General features: G+C 35.7%; 1 protein-coding gene across 1 annotated transcript; it reads left to right on the top strand.

Annotated features, from left to right (window-relative positions):
- The first annotated feature begins 36 nt into the window (after positions 1-36).
- Positions 37-3,016, top strand: LOC121754164 (putative MO25-like protein At5g47540). Its single transcript, XM_042149513.1, has 11 exons — positions 37-110; positions 200-361; positions 446-564; positions 972-1,046; positions 1,148-1,241; positions 1,597-1,656; positions 1,790-1,858; positions 2,041-2,139; positions 2,220-2,264; positions 2,345-2,447; positions 2,521-3,016. Exons 2-11 carry the CDS (start codon positions 230-232, stop codon positions 2,676-2,678), a joined length of 954 nt encoding a protein of 317 aa, XP_042005447.1. The 5' UTR covers positions 37-110; positions 200-229; the 3' UTR covers positions 2,679-3,016.
- The last annotated feature ends 14,739 nt before the right edge of the window (positions 3,017-17,755 follow it).

The following is a 17,755-nucleotide window of genomic DNA, read 5'->3' as shown; positions in this document are numbered from 1 at the left end:
AAAAACCCCGCCCTCCCCCGAGATCGTCCGGCGATGTCACCAGACTCCTCTCCTTCGTCGATTCCGATTCCGATTCCAACACCGCTACCAGCCCCAGGCGCAATGACAAGGTTCCGTACCTCCATTTATTCACCCATCAGATCTACGGCATTGCTTTCGTGTACTTTTATTAATACTCCATGAACACTTTTGATTGCAGTTGGCGCAATTGGATGCCGATATCAGGGAGATGAAATCGATTCTGTACGGAATTGAGGAATCCGAGCCTGTTGCAGAAGCTTGTGCGCAATTGACTCAGGAGTTCTTCGCCGGTGACACAATGCGGCTGCTCATTCGCTGCCTCCCCAAATTGAACTTCGAGGTAACACACTTTTTACGAGAACGATGCTTCTGTTTTTGGTTTGAGTTTTTGTGATCGCATGGACATGTTTTTTCCTCTGTGAAGACTCGCAAGGATGCAACGAGAGTGGTTGCGAATCTGCAAAGGCAACCGGTTCATTCACGGTTGATTGCTTCTGACTACTTGGAAAAGAACATCGATCTTTTGGACGTTATGATCACTGGGTGAGTAATATACACATGCATTCTAGTATATAGTTCAGATTGATGATATTTAGAGCTTTCGATAGCTTTCATCTTTGTTATCGATGTATGGAGACTTTACTGCGTTTACTTGCTTCATGAATTTATCATAATTTCATAACGCAGATGAAACTGACAAATGTCCCTTCTTTTACTAGCATATCTCTCTTTTTTTCTATTATATGTGAAATGCTGGTTTTGCATTACATTTTTAGCCTCTTACCGCGTTTATGTGAAATGCTAGTATATGAGATTTTACTGCGTTTACTTGCTTCCTGAATTATCATACATCATAACCTTTTCTGCTGATGAATGCCCTCCTTTTACTAGAATATATCTCTCCTTTCTAGTATATGCAAAATGCTGGTTTTACATTACATTATTTACAGGCACGAAGATCCTTCAGTTGCTCTGCATTACGGAGGAATGTTAAGGGACTGCCTAAGACATCAGGTGGTCGCTAGGTAAGAAGCTTAACAATTTAGACTTTCCAAGTCATATTTTGTTCATTCAGATGCCACTCTCTCATTCGCTCCATGAACTCTTAATCTTTCTTTGCTCGCAGTTATGTTTTGAAGTCAGCCCATATGAAGAAGTTTTTCGACTACATTCAACTTCCAAATTTTGATGTTGCTTCGGATGCTGCTGCTACCTTTAAGGTTATCCATTATGGTTTCAGTTTCTGTGTCTTAGTTGTTGTTTCCCTGGCTAATTCTGTATGCTATGAATTTATCATCACTTAAGATTTTGGTGATACCTAGCTAAGGAGTAGTTGTTTTTGGATTTTCTTTATGGCAGTCTTATATCTCTATTATATTAATAAGTAGCCAATTTTTTCCTCCATGTTGTAAACACTTTAGTGCAATAATTTGGTGCATGGATGTATGATTGATTGATAGACCATGTTGATTTCTGGATGTGCTTTTAGTAATATGTGATTTATATATCTTTCTTTTGCATTCTTGATAGTATCATATGACTGAAGTTATATATATTCCTGCTATATTTTTCCAGGAGCTCATGACACGGCATAAGTCCACTGTTGCAGAATTTCTTACAAAAAATTATACTTGGGTATGGTTTTCTTTTCCCTAGTTAGCTGTTGCAAATTTAATAGGAAGTATAGTACATGAGCTTCTTGCTTCTGTTTGTGAAATTTCCCTAAAGTCTTAAGTACCTTATATTTATCTTAATGTTTTCTTCATAGTTCTTTTCTGATTTCAACTCAAAGTTGCTGGAGTCTCCAAACTACATGACCCGTCGCCAAGCTATCAAGGTATGGAGTTTCCTAAGAATCACCTTTTTCTGTTTCGAAACAACTGACAACCAGCTTTTGCATTCGTGTATTTTCAACCCTATACCGGCTCCTTATCTCCGTTGGACTAGAAGTGATAAATGACTAGTGATGTTGATCTTGCTGTAAGACATCTGAGACTAATGATATCTTTTGCTTTTCAGCTTCTAGGAGACATGTTGCTTGATAGATCTAACTCCGGGGTCATGGTGCGCTATGTCAGCTCCAAGTACAACATGAAAGTTCTCATGAATCTCATGAGGGTAATATATATCTCTGTAACCGCTACAAAGCTTCCATTGATGATGTCACAACATCTAACGTTGGTGCTTTTGTGTTGCAGGAAACACACATGTGCATACAGATCGATGCATTCCATGTGTTCAAGGTACCTCATGCCTCGACACTAGCTAGTCATATAGTGTAATAAGTTGTGGTGTACTAGTGCTAACTCAGCCATGTTTGCAGCTGTTCGTGGCGAACAAGAACAAGCCTGCTGATATCGTCAACATACTCGCCGCCAACAGAAACAAACTCCTGCGGTTTTTTGATGGCTTCAACACCGAGAAAGGTAAACTCGGTGATCTAACATAACAATGCAACATGCTGTAAGAGTGATGAGGCTCTAAGGATTTGTTGTGCAGAGGATGAGATGTTTGCGGCAGACAAAGCTCAGGTGGTTAAGGAGATCAGAGAACTTGTGGCGACAGCCCCGGTGGGATGCTCCGGGGAATTGTTCAAGCCCATCGCAGGCCAACTTGAGCAATCTGTTGGAGCTGTTCATACAAGAAAGTGCCAATAATAATGTGTTTGTAGACAGTTGAAAGTTGGCAAACTACTTACTCATACTTCCACAGAATTTGATTTTTTTTTCTGTCGAGTATGAGCTTTTCTGGAGATTCAGCTTAAGATTTTGATTCTTTAATAGGGAAAAAAAGAAAAAGAAAAAAAAAACTCCTCTGCTATGTGTGTTTTAGCAGCCTAGCAGGGGTACACAATTTTGAACCAGTATTGTTACTTACGATATTTACACAGATGTTTTTTTTTTCTCACTTCGTAAAACACATGAACTGATGAACACAATCCCTTATTACCCTTTTTCCGAATTTAATGAGTACGTAAAAAATCAATTCAGAATTACAGTATTACTATTATTTAATGTAATTAGTAATATAATGAGAAATTATTAGATGCACATTATCAAAGAAAGTCGTTCACTACAACTTTCTCCCTCAAAAACAATTCTTTAAAATTTTAATTTAATTATTCACTATGTAACATAGCCATTTTCAGAATAATGGAGTATACTTTTGTAAAATGATTATCAGTTTTTAGATTTAGAATTCAGCATTACTATCTATAACTACCTATTCAAACATAATTATAGGGCTGACTTAGTCCCGAAAAGTTTAAATTGGACAAATTTGATAGTATAAATCATACTTTCCGTCCCTAAAAGTTTATCACAATTATTTTCTGGACTCGTTTAGTAAAAATAATATTCCATAGTAATAAGTAGTTAGAGTGAAGAGAATATAAAGTAAGCGAGAGAATAATTTAGTGGATAATAATTTAGTTAAGACTTTTATCTATGTTATTCTTTCTCTTACTTTACACTCCCTCTAATTTAACTATTTATTTGTATTATTTAACGAACGTAGAAAAGAAGTGTGACAAACTTTCAGGGACAGAGGGATTATTTAGGTATTGTAGTGAATTTTCACAGTTGATATTCCCACAAAATTTAGGAAATATTTTTAATTTCAAGCAACGCATAAAATGACTCGGTTTACATATTAAAAACGTCGTTATTCCTGGTACTAACCATTTGCCCAACTACATAATACGGTGTGCCATGTCGAATCCAATTTAGGATAACATCTAACTTATGAGGAATTCGCTACAACGCTAAAATGCATGATATTTTATGCATGATAGCAAATAATATAGTATTAATTTTAATGTAAAATTTATAAACTAAAAAATTTAAAAATAATTGAAATATGTTAGTTAAAAACGAATAGATAGAAAATAGATAAGAGGGGAAAAAAAGGAGAATAAAATGTGGCACATATTACTATAAATAATCAAAATATATTTAAATTCTAAAGAAATTGTATCAAAATAAAAATATAAAAAATTTGTGGAGTAATTGAAATGGGGAAAATCGGGTTTATGGGGAGTTTACACTAAATATTACGTAAATGTACCCATTTTGTTATCTATTCCACAAATGGGAAAAACGCCAACCACATTGGCGTTTTTATTAGTAAATACGCCAACGTCATTGGCGTGTTTTAAGGTAAATACGCCAACGATGATGGCGTTTTATACTTGTGCCGTATTTTGGGTGTATGCTCTCGGATTGTAATTACGATTAAACACGCCAACTTGGTTGGCGTGTATAAATAAAAAAACGCATTTGTAAATGGCGTGTTTTCTTTGTTGAAACGCCGAACATATTGACGTTTTGTAAAAGACGCCAACCGGAGTGGCGTATTTACTTATGAAAAACGCCATTCTGAGTGGCGTGTTTAATCAGACTGATATACCAGGCGTTCCTCCCCCAAATCGCGAAAACCTCACAACACACAGCCTTCGCGATTTCTCCAGCTGCGCGCCTTCTCTCCGTGATTTCGGCCTACATTCATCAATCGGTGCTATTCTCCCCCAAATTCATCTATTTTATTCGGTTAGTATGCTTACCTTTTACATAATTATAGTAATTGGTGGATAGCTAGGGTTTGTAATGGGTTGTGAATTGAGTAGAAATATTATGCATTTTGGATTGGTTGAATGATATTATTGTTGATTATTATGTTGGATTGTGTTGGGTTTAAGTTAATTTGTGTATAAATTTGATTATAAGCCTAAACCCTAGGGTTTTTATAGCTAAAAAATTGGGCAAATTGTTTTGATTTATGTGGGTTTTGGTTGATTAGTTTAGATTGTTAAATTTGTTTATATTGTTAGGTTTGTCAAATTGAAATTGGACAAATTGAAAATGTTAGGTTAGGCAAAATTGAAATTGGTAGGTTGGGCGAATTGTTAATTGAAATTGTTAATTTTGTGTAGGTGAATTGGTTTATGATTTTGAATGTGCAATGTTGTGTAACTTGCTTATTTGATGTTGGTGTTCAATTTTGTGATATTGGATTAAATTGTATCTAATTATTGAAATGGTTTATGGTTGGTTATTGTTGAATTTGGTTTATGAAATTGGATTAAATGTTATGGTTGGTTATTGTTGAATTTGAATTATGTAGGTAAATTATGGCATCATCTTCAACCTCTCGTCGTCGGCTTGCATGTGGTCCTGCGGATCCATCTGTATTATATTTTCAGAGACAACACGTCTCTAACAACATATGGGCAGGAGTTCCATCCGAAGATGTACGCTGCCGACGATTTGAAGGAAAAATTTGGGATGTTCCCATCCAGCAACATGTCTTGACAATAGTGGACCAGATGGGGTTTGGGGTATGTTAAGGTGTGGTAAACCAAAAGAAATTGACCACCATCTTATCACAGCTCTGATTGAACGTTGGAGGCCAGAGACTCACACGTTTCACTTTCCAGTCGGTGAAGCGACTGTGACACTGGAAGACGTGGAGGTCTTATGGGGCCTGAAAGTTGATGGAGAGGCTCTGACAACTTACATCCCCCCGACGGACGCGGGATATTGGACGGACAGGTGTATGGATTTTCTAGGATTCATACCGGAAGCATCCGAGTTGAAGGAAATGGCTTTTAAGCAGACGAGCTTATCGCGCCAATTGAGGATTGAGCTGTCTAATGACCACGAACACTACATATATGCTCAGCGGGCTCGTATCTATTGTCTGCTATTACTTGGTGGTCTGATGATCCCCAACGCCACCGGAAATAAAATTCCGTTCTTCTACCTACACTTTTTCATGGATATAGAACGGTGTTCTACATGTAGCTGGGGTGGGGCGACGCTTGCTTGCTTGTACCACAATTTGTGTGAAGCGGCCGTTGGTAAGAGGACGGATGTAGGGGGAGCCTTAACTCTATTACAACTTTGGGCTTGGGAGAGAATCCCAAATATTAGACCGAGGATGCTAGATCCCGTGCATACAGACTATCTACCATGTGCAAGCGCGTAAGTTGTTCATTAATTGCGTTTTTAAACTTAATGTTCATCAATTTTCGTGTTCTTCGCTCATAATTTAAATTTTTTAGATGGAATGGCCCGGCGTCATATGTAAAAGCACCCGGACATTGTGTTGAAAATTTCCGAGATCAGTTCTCCATGATGCATCCTAATCAGGTACTTCATATATTTATAAAATGTTTTTGGTTTTTTGTTTTTTGTTTTATGGAAATTATTTTGAAAAATTTGTATCACATGTAGTTTATTTGGAGGCCTTATCTCCACCGGGAGTTGCCGGAAAGTTGTGATGCCGGTCATCCTATATGGATGTCGATCACAACGCTTATTTGTTGGAATCTGGCTGAGCCACACCTGCCACACCGAGTGTTGCGCCAATTCGGGATTGTCCAACCGTATATCCCGGATCTCCCCCGGTTCCACGGTTCTGATTTTTTGAAACAGGATCGCCGTGGAAAAGCTGGTCGGAATTGGGTTCAATGGCACGCCAATTATATACAGGAGTGGGACAACAGACACTTTACGATATGGACTGATCTGGAGGACAGTACTGAGCCTGTTGCAACGGAAGAATATATGAATTGGTTTCGCCAGATCACTGTGGTGTATTTAACCAAACCCGGCGTGCATGCTGAAGAGGGATTCCACGAAACCGCATCTTCTCATAACTTTACGGTACATTATTTATACTTAACTAAACCCTGATTACTTATTCAAATTCATATTATGATATGTACTTAACTTTGAAAAATTGTAGGTGGAGACGCTTCACAAAATACGTCACTTTCTAAGTGGCCGAGCTGCGACAGGACATTTCTGTCCGGATATGGAAACCATTTCGAGGATGGTTGAAGAAGGACTGCAGATATCCGGGGAGCCTCAGCTGATGGACTACCCTCCTTCGCAGCGCTCTGCAATGGACGTGGACGTACCCATAAGGCAAAAGGCAAAACGACGAACCAAGCAGAAAACCGTCCGCGGAGAGTCGTCATCTCAGTTCGTACACGACTCCGATGACGATTTTGAGGACCCACCTCCACCGAGCTCTGCACTTCGAGGCCGTCATTCTATTAGCCATACCGGTGGTACCGGAGAAGATATTGGCCTCAGTGATGTCCCCGCTTCTCCACCGCGGTCGTCTGTGCAGGAGGATCTTGAGAACGCTGTTGTTCAAGATACTCCTCCCTCAAGGATCCCTAGATCTACATCTACTATTGGGAAGGGGATACGGCGTCTGTTTATGCGGAAACGTCGTGACGATTGAACTAATTTGAACTCTTGATATTACTGTAATTTGATATTGATGTTTTTTCATTTGATTTGAACTCATTGATTTTAAGTCTTTATGATTAAGTATTTGGATGTCTGAATTATTATTTCCTAGTAGAAATGAAAATGAAAACAGGCAAATAAAGAGATATTGGCGTTTTTGTGAATGTAAGTCTTTGTGAAAAACGCCAATGCTATTGGCGTTTTTAAGTTAGTTTATATTTTGCCCGTTTTTTCTACAACGAATGCGGACATTCTGAACAAACACGCCATTCCCGTTGGCGTTTTTAATAAGACGCCATTCCCGTTGGCGTGTTATTTAAAAACGCCAACGCTATTGGCGTGTTTAAGTTAGTTTATATTTTGCCCGTTTTTTCCTACGACGAATGCGGACATTCTGAACAAACACGCCATTCCCGTTGGCGTTTTTAATAAGACGCCATTCCCGTTGGCGTGTTATTTAAAAACGCCAACGCCATTGGCGTTTTTAAGTTAGTTTTTTCTTTGCTCGTTTTTTCTACGCCGCAAGCGGACATTCTGAACAAACACGCCAGTCCCGTTGGCGTGTTTCAGCAATAACACGCCATTCACGTTGGCGTTTTAAAGTGAAAAGACGCCAATTAAGTAGGTGTCTCTTTAAACACGCCACTCACATCGGCGTGTCCTATAAAAAAACGCTCCCACAATTAAGAGTTTTTAATCATTTCATCATTATTCAATATATAAGTACATACAAATATTACCCTATACATTAGTCCAAATCTTGCTAAATACAGAAATCCAATATTACACAATGCATACGTTCAATTGTCTCGCCTTTTCCGCGTAAAAAAGCTACGGATCCCCTTCCCGATTCTGGCGGTTGAGAGTCTAGACGGAGGAGTCTCTCGCACAACGACATTCTCTAAATCAACCCCAAAATATTCGTCTCGCACAGAAGACCGAGGTGGAGAATGTGGGACATCACTGAGACCGATGTGTTCGCCTGTACCACCAGTGTGGCTGACAGAGTGACGACCTCGAACTGCAGATCTTGGTGGAGGTGGAGGCATAAAATCGTGATCGACGTTTCGAAGTAAACGACGTCTGATCTTAAACTTGCGCTTCTTGGTAGCAATACCAATTTTCCAAACAAGTCTTTTGACCATGATACCTTTGTGATTCTGCAAAACATTCTTTCTAACATGTACCAAGCAAAATCTGTGATGACCCACATTGGGTTCTTCTTTCCATATGGGAGAATTCATTGCATCTATGATTCCCACATGCCTATCAGATATGACACATATTTCATGCTTTGCTACATGAAGTCTAATGCGTTCCATAAACCAATTCCAACTTTCTTTGGTTTCCTCATCAACAATGGCATATGCAACAGGCAAACATTTCTTATTAGCATCAAATCCAACGGCAATAAGAATTTTACCTCGACATCGTCCACGTAGATGAGTTCCATCAACCGTTAAAACTGGTTTGCATAGTTGAAAAGCCTCCACAGCTGGTCCAAAAGCCCAGAATACGTACTTGAATACCTTGTTCATACCATTGCTTAATATGTCATCGTGCATCCATTCCACAATTGTGCCAGGATTTTGTCTTTGCACTTCATTCAAATAAGCTGGTAAAACTTTGAACGACCACTCCCATCCACCGTATACAAGCTCAATCGCTGTCCTCCGAGCATACCATGCTTTCTTGTAACTAACTTTGACATGAAATCTATTTTCAATATCCGCCACAATTGCTTTTACCTTGTAGCAAGGATCGTTTTCTATCTGATGGCGAACACTCAACGCTATCATACCCGACGAAAGATTAGCGTGGCCATTATAGTTACGATCCCCCATGCAAGTATGAGCAGTGCTGAACACTCTAATTTGCCAGTGTTCATCATGCTTCCTCAGTGTTGCTCGGCACTCCCACAAACATTTAGGTAAGGACGTATCTTTCGGATTTCCCTGTGGCCACTTACAAACTGCATGCCATCTCTTTCCTTTACTTTCAACAACTGTATATTGTCGGATTTTTTCCAAATGCCAATGAGTCACAGCTGCCTTCAATTCCAACTTCGTTCTAAATTTAGTATGCAAACCGACATTGGTAGGATCCTTTTCACTCCAATAATGCACACTGGGATCATCACGCTCAAAGTTTTTGGGATCAAAACTATCATATGGACCTGGTAAGGTGCGAAAGTAGTTGATTCCAGGCTGTGGGAACTGTGGAACTACTCTTCCTCCAACTGCCCTTCCACCAACTGATGTTTCTCCAACTGCTGTTTCTCCAAGTGGAATGGATGGTCTTGAAGCAACAAATTGTTCATCATCCGACGGATCACCATCTGAGTCTGTACTAACCGTGTCGGAATCTTCAGAATTATAAGGTGATTGTGGATCAAGAAAGTCGGCTTTATCAGGACCTATTATGTCCTCCACCACATCACAATTGTCACGATCCCCTAAATGCACGCCTCCAGCTTCAAAATCTTGTGTTGCAGCTGAATATGGTTCTTCGGCTCTCGTAGACGTACCAACATCAAAATCTTGTGTTGCAGCAAAATATGGTTCTTGGGCTCTCGTTGACGTACCAGCATCATAACTTATGACATGATGACTATGATGTTGAGTAATTGCCGAATACTCAACATATAATTCAATTACACCTCCAATAACCATACTCTCACTAAACATTAGTTGCATGCATACTTCTTCTAGTTGAACACCTATAAACGTGACTCCGGATCCAAAGCATATAGTACGTTTCCATATTATTTGAATATTGTTTTCATATATGCTTATCCCCATCCTTTCACAAATTTTTTCCACAAGGTCATCGTACGAAATTGTTTCATCCAACATAATGAATCCTTTAGCAAAAGGAGGATCATACGAAATAACTGCTCCGGGAATTATCTTTCCACCCCAATATAAATTGACACACCACGTCATACTATCTGCAATAATGTAAAACACAAATAAATATGTATTATTTTTACATTCATCATTATGTAGAGTCAGCCAAAAAATTGACAAAATAATTCTATTAAATACACTACAATATGTATTATCATAACAATCCATAAAATATACTATAACATATAATAGCATAACAATTGGTCAAAATATTTCCATTAAAATATATACTATCATAATAATCCATCAAAATATTAGTGTACCCATAATAATTGGTCAAACTATTATATTAATTACACTACAATATATATTATCACAACAATCAATCAAATATTGGAAGACTAATGTTTAGAAGAATGAGTCTAAAATTTGATATACTAACCGATTAGAAGGACTAATGGTTGAAAGAATTAGCCAAATTCAAAATATCCACGCTTAAATCCACCACCGGGTCGACCTGAGCGAAAGGTTTTTATGCGTTTGGGAAGGGTTTTCGCGTTTTGAGGAGGGAAAGTGTTTAGGGTCGCGATGTTGGGGGAGATCTGATAAGGATATGGTTCAACAGAAACACGCCGCTCAAATTGGCGTTTTTAAGCATAACACGCCAACCTCAGTGGCGTTTTTATTAATTAAACACGCCAACTACATTGGCGTTTTACCTTAAAACACGCCAACTTCATTGGCGTTTTTTCCCGCCGCTGTATTTGGCGAAAATACACCTCCAATACGACGCGAAGATAAACGCCAATGAGGTTGGCGTTTTTACTAATAGAAACGCCAATGTGGTTGGCGTTTTTCCCATTTTTGGAATAGATAACAAAATGGGTACATTTACGTAATCTTTAGTGTAAAGTGCCCCATAAACCCGATTTTCCCATTGAAATGTTCGTTTCACGGAATTCATTTACCTTCTTCTTCTTCTTCTTCTCAATTAATCTCATCTGCACCGCCGCCTGTCGGAACGCCACCGCCGCCGTTATCTCTAATCGGTAAACTCATAAAATGCCTATCTTGCTTTACTTTTCGCTCGATCGACATTGATTTGATTCTAAAATTCAAGCATTTAATTTGAATGGTGAAATCGAAAATCAAAAGGAACCCTAATTTTTAATAGTCTGGGATTTGACAGATAAAGCGTTCTAATAAGTAGGAGTATATGTCGATATTTCCATCTCTTTCTCAACAACTTATTTGCTCAGCTTCCTATGAAGAACAGCGATGTATATAGAGATATATCAGTTAATTCAACATTTATTTGTGCCTAATTTGTGAACAACCTCTACTTGTTATGACACTTTAACTGCTGAGCTGAGTCCTGTAAAGCCAAATAGCTAATCTTATTAGTTATATGCATTAAAACCTCTTCTTGCATATTGCATTAATGTGGGAAGGTGATTGATTTTTCTGCTATGTTTAGTAGTTGAAGGAGGAAAGATTTGAGATGGTGGTATGTTTTGAGGCTACACCTAAAAAGATCGCAGCTACGACAGCGTTCTTCCTTTTTGGTTGCTCGTTATTTGGATATGGTTTGCACCTTTCTCATGTTAATGCTGCTCCTCAACAAGCTCGACTCCAAGCCCGGAATGATTACATTAGAGCGAGATTGAAGAAGTTACACGAAAATAAATCGTTCTAGCCCATGGATCAGTACAGCATCTTAAGTACTACGAGTATTAAGTTATAAAGTTCTGCTGTTATTCATAGTGTTTGAATCTTATAAACAATGCAGAGGGCTTCACCAAACATATATGTCTGCTTAGTGATTGTTTTGAAATTTGGTAGATGTAAGCACATTTATTCCTTTTACAGCAGTCATGTAAGTTTGCACATGTTGCTATGAATGTAAGCGCATTTCTTCTTCTCCCGGTTGGAGCATGTTGTTCGGTTAGCAGCATAACCTTATTTGCAACTCTAAAAACCTGTCTGGCTCCTCATATTAGTAGAATATAAGACGAAGCTTTGAGTTGCTGATAAATTCGACGTGAATCAATGCTATTTCTTCATTTAGATTTGCTTTATTATACACATACAATACTACAATAGTAGTATAACTTTCAGGTTTCGACAAAAATTTTTGAACAATCATGAATCAATCAAGTCTTAGTACATAAAATTTGAGTTGAATAGCCACAAAATGGAAACTGGGATGAAGGATGTGAAATGAGATTGGAGGAATATCATAGTACAATAAGAAGAGAAATTCAGCAAATCCTTGCACAATAAAACAAAGAAATTGAAAAAAAAAGAAAGAAAATAACTAGACAGAACAACTAGAAGAGATAAGTTGAACATGTTTATCGGCAACACAAGCTTCACAATCGCCTTCTTAATCTTCGTCGGACCAATTATTAGTTTTTCGGTAGCAAAGATGGAGTTTGCTACAAAAGATGGGCGGATCTTTGAGCACAGGATTGGATATCCACATTTGTCCCAATTCCTATATCAATTTTCGACGGTACCATCTCAATCTTGTCTTTATATATCCACTAGTGCTACCACCCGTGCTATCTACGGGACAAATAATTTTCAAAAAACAAGAAAATATAATTAAAAAGAATTAAACCAAATTAAAAAATATATAGAAAAAATGTAAAAATTATTGCAAATTAAGAATAGAAACTATTTAAAGTTTGTATTAATAAGATTATAAAGATTTAAAAAACATACTTCTACATCTAACAATCCACTATAACGAAAGGACATGAGGGAAAAATAGAAATAGAATAAGATATACAAACAAGAGATTGAGAAATACTAAATACCAAAGTAAATAAATTAAATTATTTGAAAAGGTAAATAGTTCATTATAAATTCGATTAACAAAACATAGAAATCAAGCATCTTCTCAAGAACTTGTTAACCTCATCAACAACATACAACGTGGGAGCAAGTATAGCACGATCTTGCAAAAGTAGAGAATAAGATAAGAGAGGGGGGAAAGTAGAAAGAGTGATGTTTCTATATTTAGAAAGTGTCATTTAGAGTGGGACGAAGGGAGTATATATTAACACTTTAGTAAATATACATATGTTTATATTTCAAGTATTTACAAATAAAAAAATACAAATGCTAATTAATACTCCCTCCATTCCAACTAAGTCGAGATAAAAATTTTGGGCACGGAGATTAAGAAATTGTGTTGAAAAGTAAGAGGGAGGAATAGAGTAGGAAAGATAAAGACATAGTAGAGTAGTTGATGGAATAAAGTAATAGAGATTGGATGTTTTGTTTTTTGTCAAAAAAAGAAATGACTCAACTTAGTTGGGACATTACAAAAAGGAATACGACTCAACTTAGTTGGTACGGGTAGAGTATAATGTTTTTCACATTTAAAATGAAAAGAATATAAAATAGTCATCAAACAAATTACAATTTCAATAAATTAATACTTCATCCATCTCACCGAAGACGACCCAATTTCATTTTTAGTTTGTCCCACCCAAAATGACTCCTTACTAAAAACAGAATCCCCTTTATCTCTACTTTATTACCTTTTCTTACTTTATTCTCTTTATCTGACACACAAAATAAAACTGCATAAGTTATGTGCCCCAAGGAATGAGTCATCTTCCTTGGGACGGAGGGAGTATTTCATAAGTTCTGATCAACAAAAATGTACATTCTCATTAATAAAACAAAACTTAGAACGATTACAGCAAACTAATAGTTGTATTGTATAAAAGGTAATCTAACAGATTCATACTTCTCCCTTCTCGACTCATGGGTCATATGATTTTTACTTATTAAATACTACAAATTCAAAGTAGTTCAACATAAATAAGAAATAATATCATTATATACACTTTGTAATACTAAAAGAAATGTATATCGTATCATCTCACTCTAAATAAAGCATTTCGGAAAGAGATTATAAATATTTTTATTTTGTGAGTTGAGTGGAGAAAGAATAAAGATAAAACATTTTGTATGAGTTGTGAATTTACCTCACACAAATATTTAAAAAATTACATTATACAAAAAAGTCAAACAAATCAAAGCTGAAAACCCTAAAACATAATCACTGCCTCTACCAAGCACATAGCAATTGATAATTCAAAGAATTTTTTTTTAATCCACGAAATACATCAAAAAACATCGACACCACCAACACTATCAAGTCCAATCTAGCTATTTTACTGTCGATAACTCTACCAAAAATTGTTCAACTTCACAAAGAAAAGTGACCAATAAACCCATTGAAATAACCATTTTTATAGATTCAATCTATTAAACTATTTTAAAAAATAATACTATCAATTTATTACTCCCCCTGTCCCACGTTACTTGAGACGTTTCTTTACGGCACTGGATTTAAGAAAGTTGTGTTTAATGAGTTAAATAAAGTAGATGAGCCCATAAAGTAAGAGAAATAAGATAGAGTAATGTAAAAGAAAGAATAAAGTGTGTGAGATTAGATGTTTTGTTTTTAGCAAAAAATAGAAATGACTCAAGTAAGTGAGTATATTTTTAGGCAAATTATTAAAATATTTATAATAATACTCATATTTAATTATTGTATATTATGTAGGGACCAATAAAATGTGATCAACAAAAAACAAATATTCATACGTAGGGACCAAATCTTAAGAAAATAAAAACACACCGATAGTTCATAAGTTTTGGAAAACTTCTTTGTAAACAACATTAACAGTCGAATCACCCCTACTATCATCATCGTCATGTTTACAAACCAAAATCTTCAAATGTGCACGACTCGTAACTCTAGATATAGCAACACACAATTGTCCATGACTGAAGACTGATTTTCGTAAGAATAACCCGACTTGAGCCGAAGATTGACCTTGACTTTTGTTAATGGTCATTGCATACGACACAACCACAGAAAATTGTCGTCGCTGAAATTTGAATGGCAACCTTGGATCAGAAGGAATTAAAGACATTCGAGGAATCAAAATTTTATGCCCAATATTATGGTCAGCCAACACTTGTCCCTCCAAAACATAATCACCTAATTAGCTATTGAACTTTGAACAAATACATCTATATTAGCTTCGCATAATAAATGCAAACACATGGTTAGTACAATCGAAATAACTGATATATAATTAAATTTATAATGGACTTGATTTATTATTAACAAAAATTAAGAAATGGACTAATTTCGACCAAAATAATAATGCAAGTAAAACTATACAACGGTTTAGACAACAATTTACACTACTCCATAAATGTCAAAAATTTGTAGACACATTTTATAATATTCAAAAACAATGTTGAGATTTTAAATCCGCTTAAGATACGATAAGACTATAAATGTACTCTAAATAATTCCAAAAAAAAACCTTGACCAAACGAATCCAACATTATAAACTCCGTAAATCTTTATCCCGAGCAAACAATTGAATATTTAGTTCTCGTCTACTATTTTGTTATTATAGAATATTAACTAAAAACATGCCACAACAAAAATAAGTAGCCAAATAGATATAACACTACAACCCAAATAAGAATTAAACTAAAATCTCAAACAATACAACCCAAATAAAGTAAATCATAGCCCAATTATTAATTGAAAAAAGCCCACAAACAATAAAAAGGTAACAATTCATTTTTTAAGAAAGCTGAGAAAATTCATTTTTCTACACGATTCTCACAAATTAGACTAAATCTAAGCAAGAATGAGGCAACAATTATTAAGAAATCGGACGCTATTGAAGCCGATGGAAGAAAGGCCAGAAGATTAGAGAGACCTGAACACCAAGAGGTAGTTTTAATTCATTCCCAGATCTAAATTATCAGCTTATTTCTATATGAGTCTCAATGTTTATAGAAGACATAACACTATAATTTCTTCTATGCATGCTTAAAATTTTTACTAAACAGCTTCAAAGATGGAGTGAAATCGTACTTGTGCCAATATTTTTGTCATATTTTTATGCATAAACATATTTATGCAATTGTTGAATTTTGAGCCTTTTTCAATAGAAGGATCAAGGTTTAAAAGCTCAACATAAAGGCATTTGAGAAACAGAAGGATGCAAAGAAAACTCAGAAATAAGAAGATGAGTACCTGAACTTGAATTTGTGAAGGTTTTAGATGGCAAACTACTGATTATTGCAGATTTTCTCAATTTCTTCTTTGTTTATTCGTTTGATATGTGTATCCAGAGAGAGAGATTATAGGCTAATATGACAAATAAATGAAAATGGAAAAGCTAAGATTTAGGAGGTATAGAACTATTTCTAAACCATGATGACATTAAACTATGTAAACAAATATATACATAGGATAAAGAAGAAGGTTATGAGAATTATAGATTAATAGATAAGTAAAAACTGAGAGATATGATAATGGGAATGCTGGAAATTTAAAGGTTAGAACTACACATAAACCAAGAAGACCTTTCAGTTTATCATGATTATCAGTAATCACAACCCTGCAAAATAGGCTTACAAAATTCAGCTTAAAATTACTGATGTGCTAATAGTAAATATTACAAAAATGACTTCAAATTAGTCTTAATTCATGATATGCTTTCCTGACTGAATGTTTAAACAATGAGGTTAAGAGATTCACACATGCAAAATACTAAAGTATACAGATTTGTTTTTATTAGAATACATGTCTTTGACTGATTTCATTCAATCAAATATACACAGAGAAACTGTGTTTCTATATGTTTGTTAGTGTTGTATGTGATTGAAATTATCTGAATCAACTGTGTGTTTGTTAATTTCAGAGACTTAACTTGTAAAAGATCATTCATTAACTTCTACACTGTTTCTAAATAGGAAAAAAAAAGGATTGTGAATACTAATATTGGACTTAAATGGTGTTTCTATATATTTCTTTAAATTCTAGGATTCAAATAATGTTAATCCCTTGTCCAATTGTTAATTACAGGAAGATGAGGCTATTTTGCTAATGAAAAACATTGATAGGGATGGATTGCACAGATAGATTGCTATAGTCTTTTTTATAATACACACAGTTTGTCTAATAGATTTAACTGGATTCTTCTAAGTGGAAAAAATTAAAGTAAGTCAAGTGCATAGAATGATTGAATTCAACTACATTCAAAATTGGAGCATTGTTTAACACTCATTGCCATAACAACTTCTGCTCAATTTCTTTAACTATGATTCTCATATTATCAAAGTGTTTAGTATAACATAACTGGACAAATAAAGCTTCAAATCAGAACTCTTGCAGTAATATACATAATATGTCATGAATGGAAATTTATTGAATAGTATACTAATCTATGATCTTCTGATTTCAACAGGCTAAATGGTAGACAACAAAGTAGATATGAGTTTAAAAGGTAAGTTCAACATAATTCAGTAATGTAAGCTATAGGAATTGAAGTACTATATTCAAAATTCAGAGTGTTTTTTATTATGTTTGCATGATATACTTGCTTAAATCATGATTAATAGACATTAGTGAATATGAATGCATATAAAACTTTCAGCATCATGTTATGGTAATGATTCTAAGTCCAGAGAAGCACTGGTATGTTAGAGCCCTGTATGTCGGTAGACGTCTTCATCTTCAGCAATTTCTCTTAATTCTTTACAACTGTGTTCCCAATAAATAAA

This window comes from Salvia splendens, chromosome 11 (genome assembly GCF_004379255.2).
Source record: "Salvia splendens isolate huo1 chromosome 11, SspV2, whole genome shotgun sequence".
In the NCBI taxonomy this organism is placed as follows: domain Eukaryota; kingdom Viridiplantae; phylum Streptophyta; class Magnoliopsida; order Lamiales; family Lamiaceae; genus Salvia; species Salvia splendens.
This window is presented reverse-complemented; position numbering and strand designations above follow the sequence as displayed.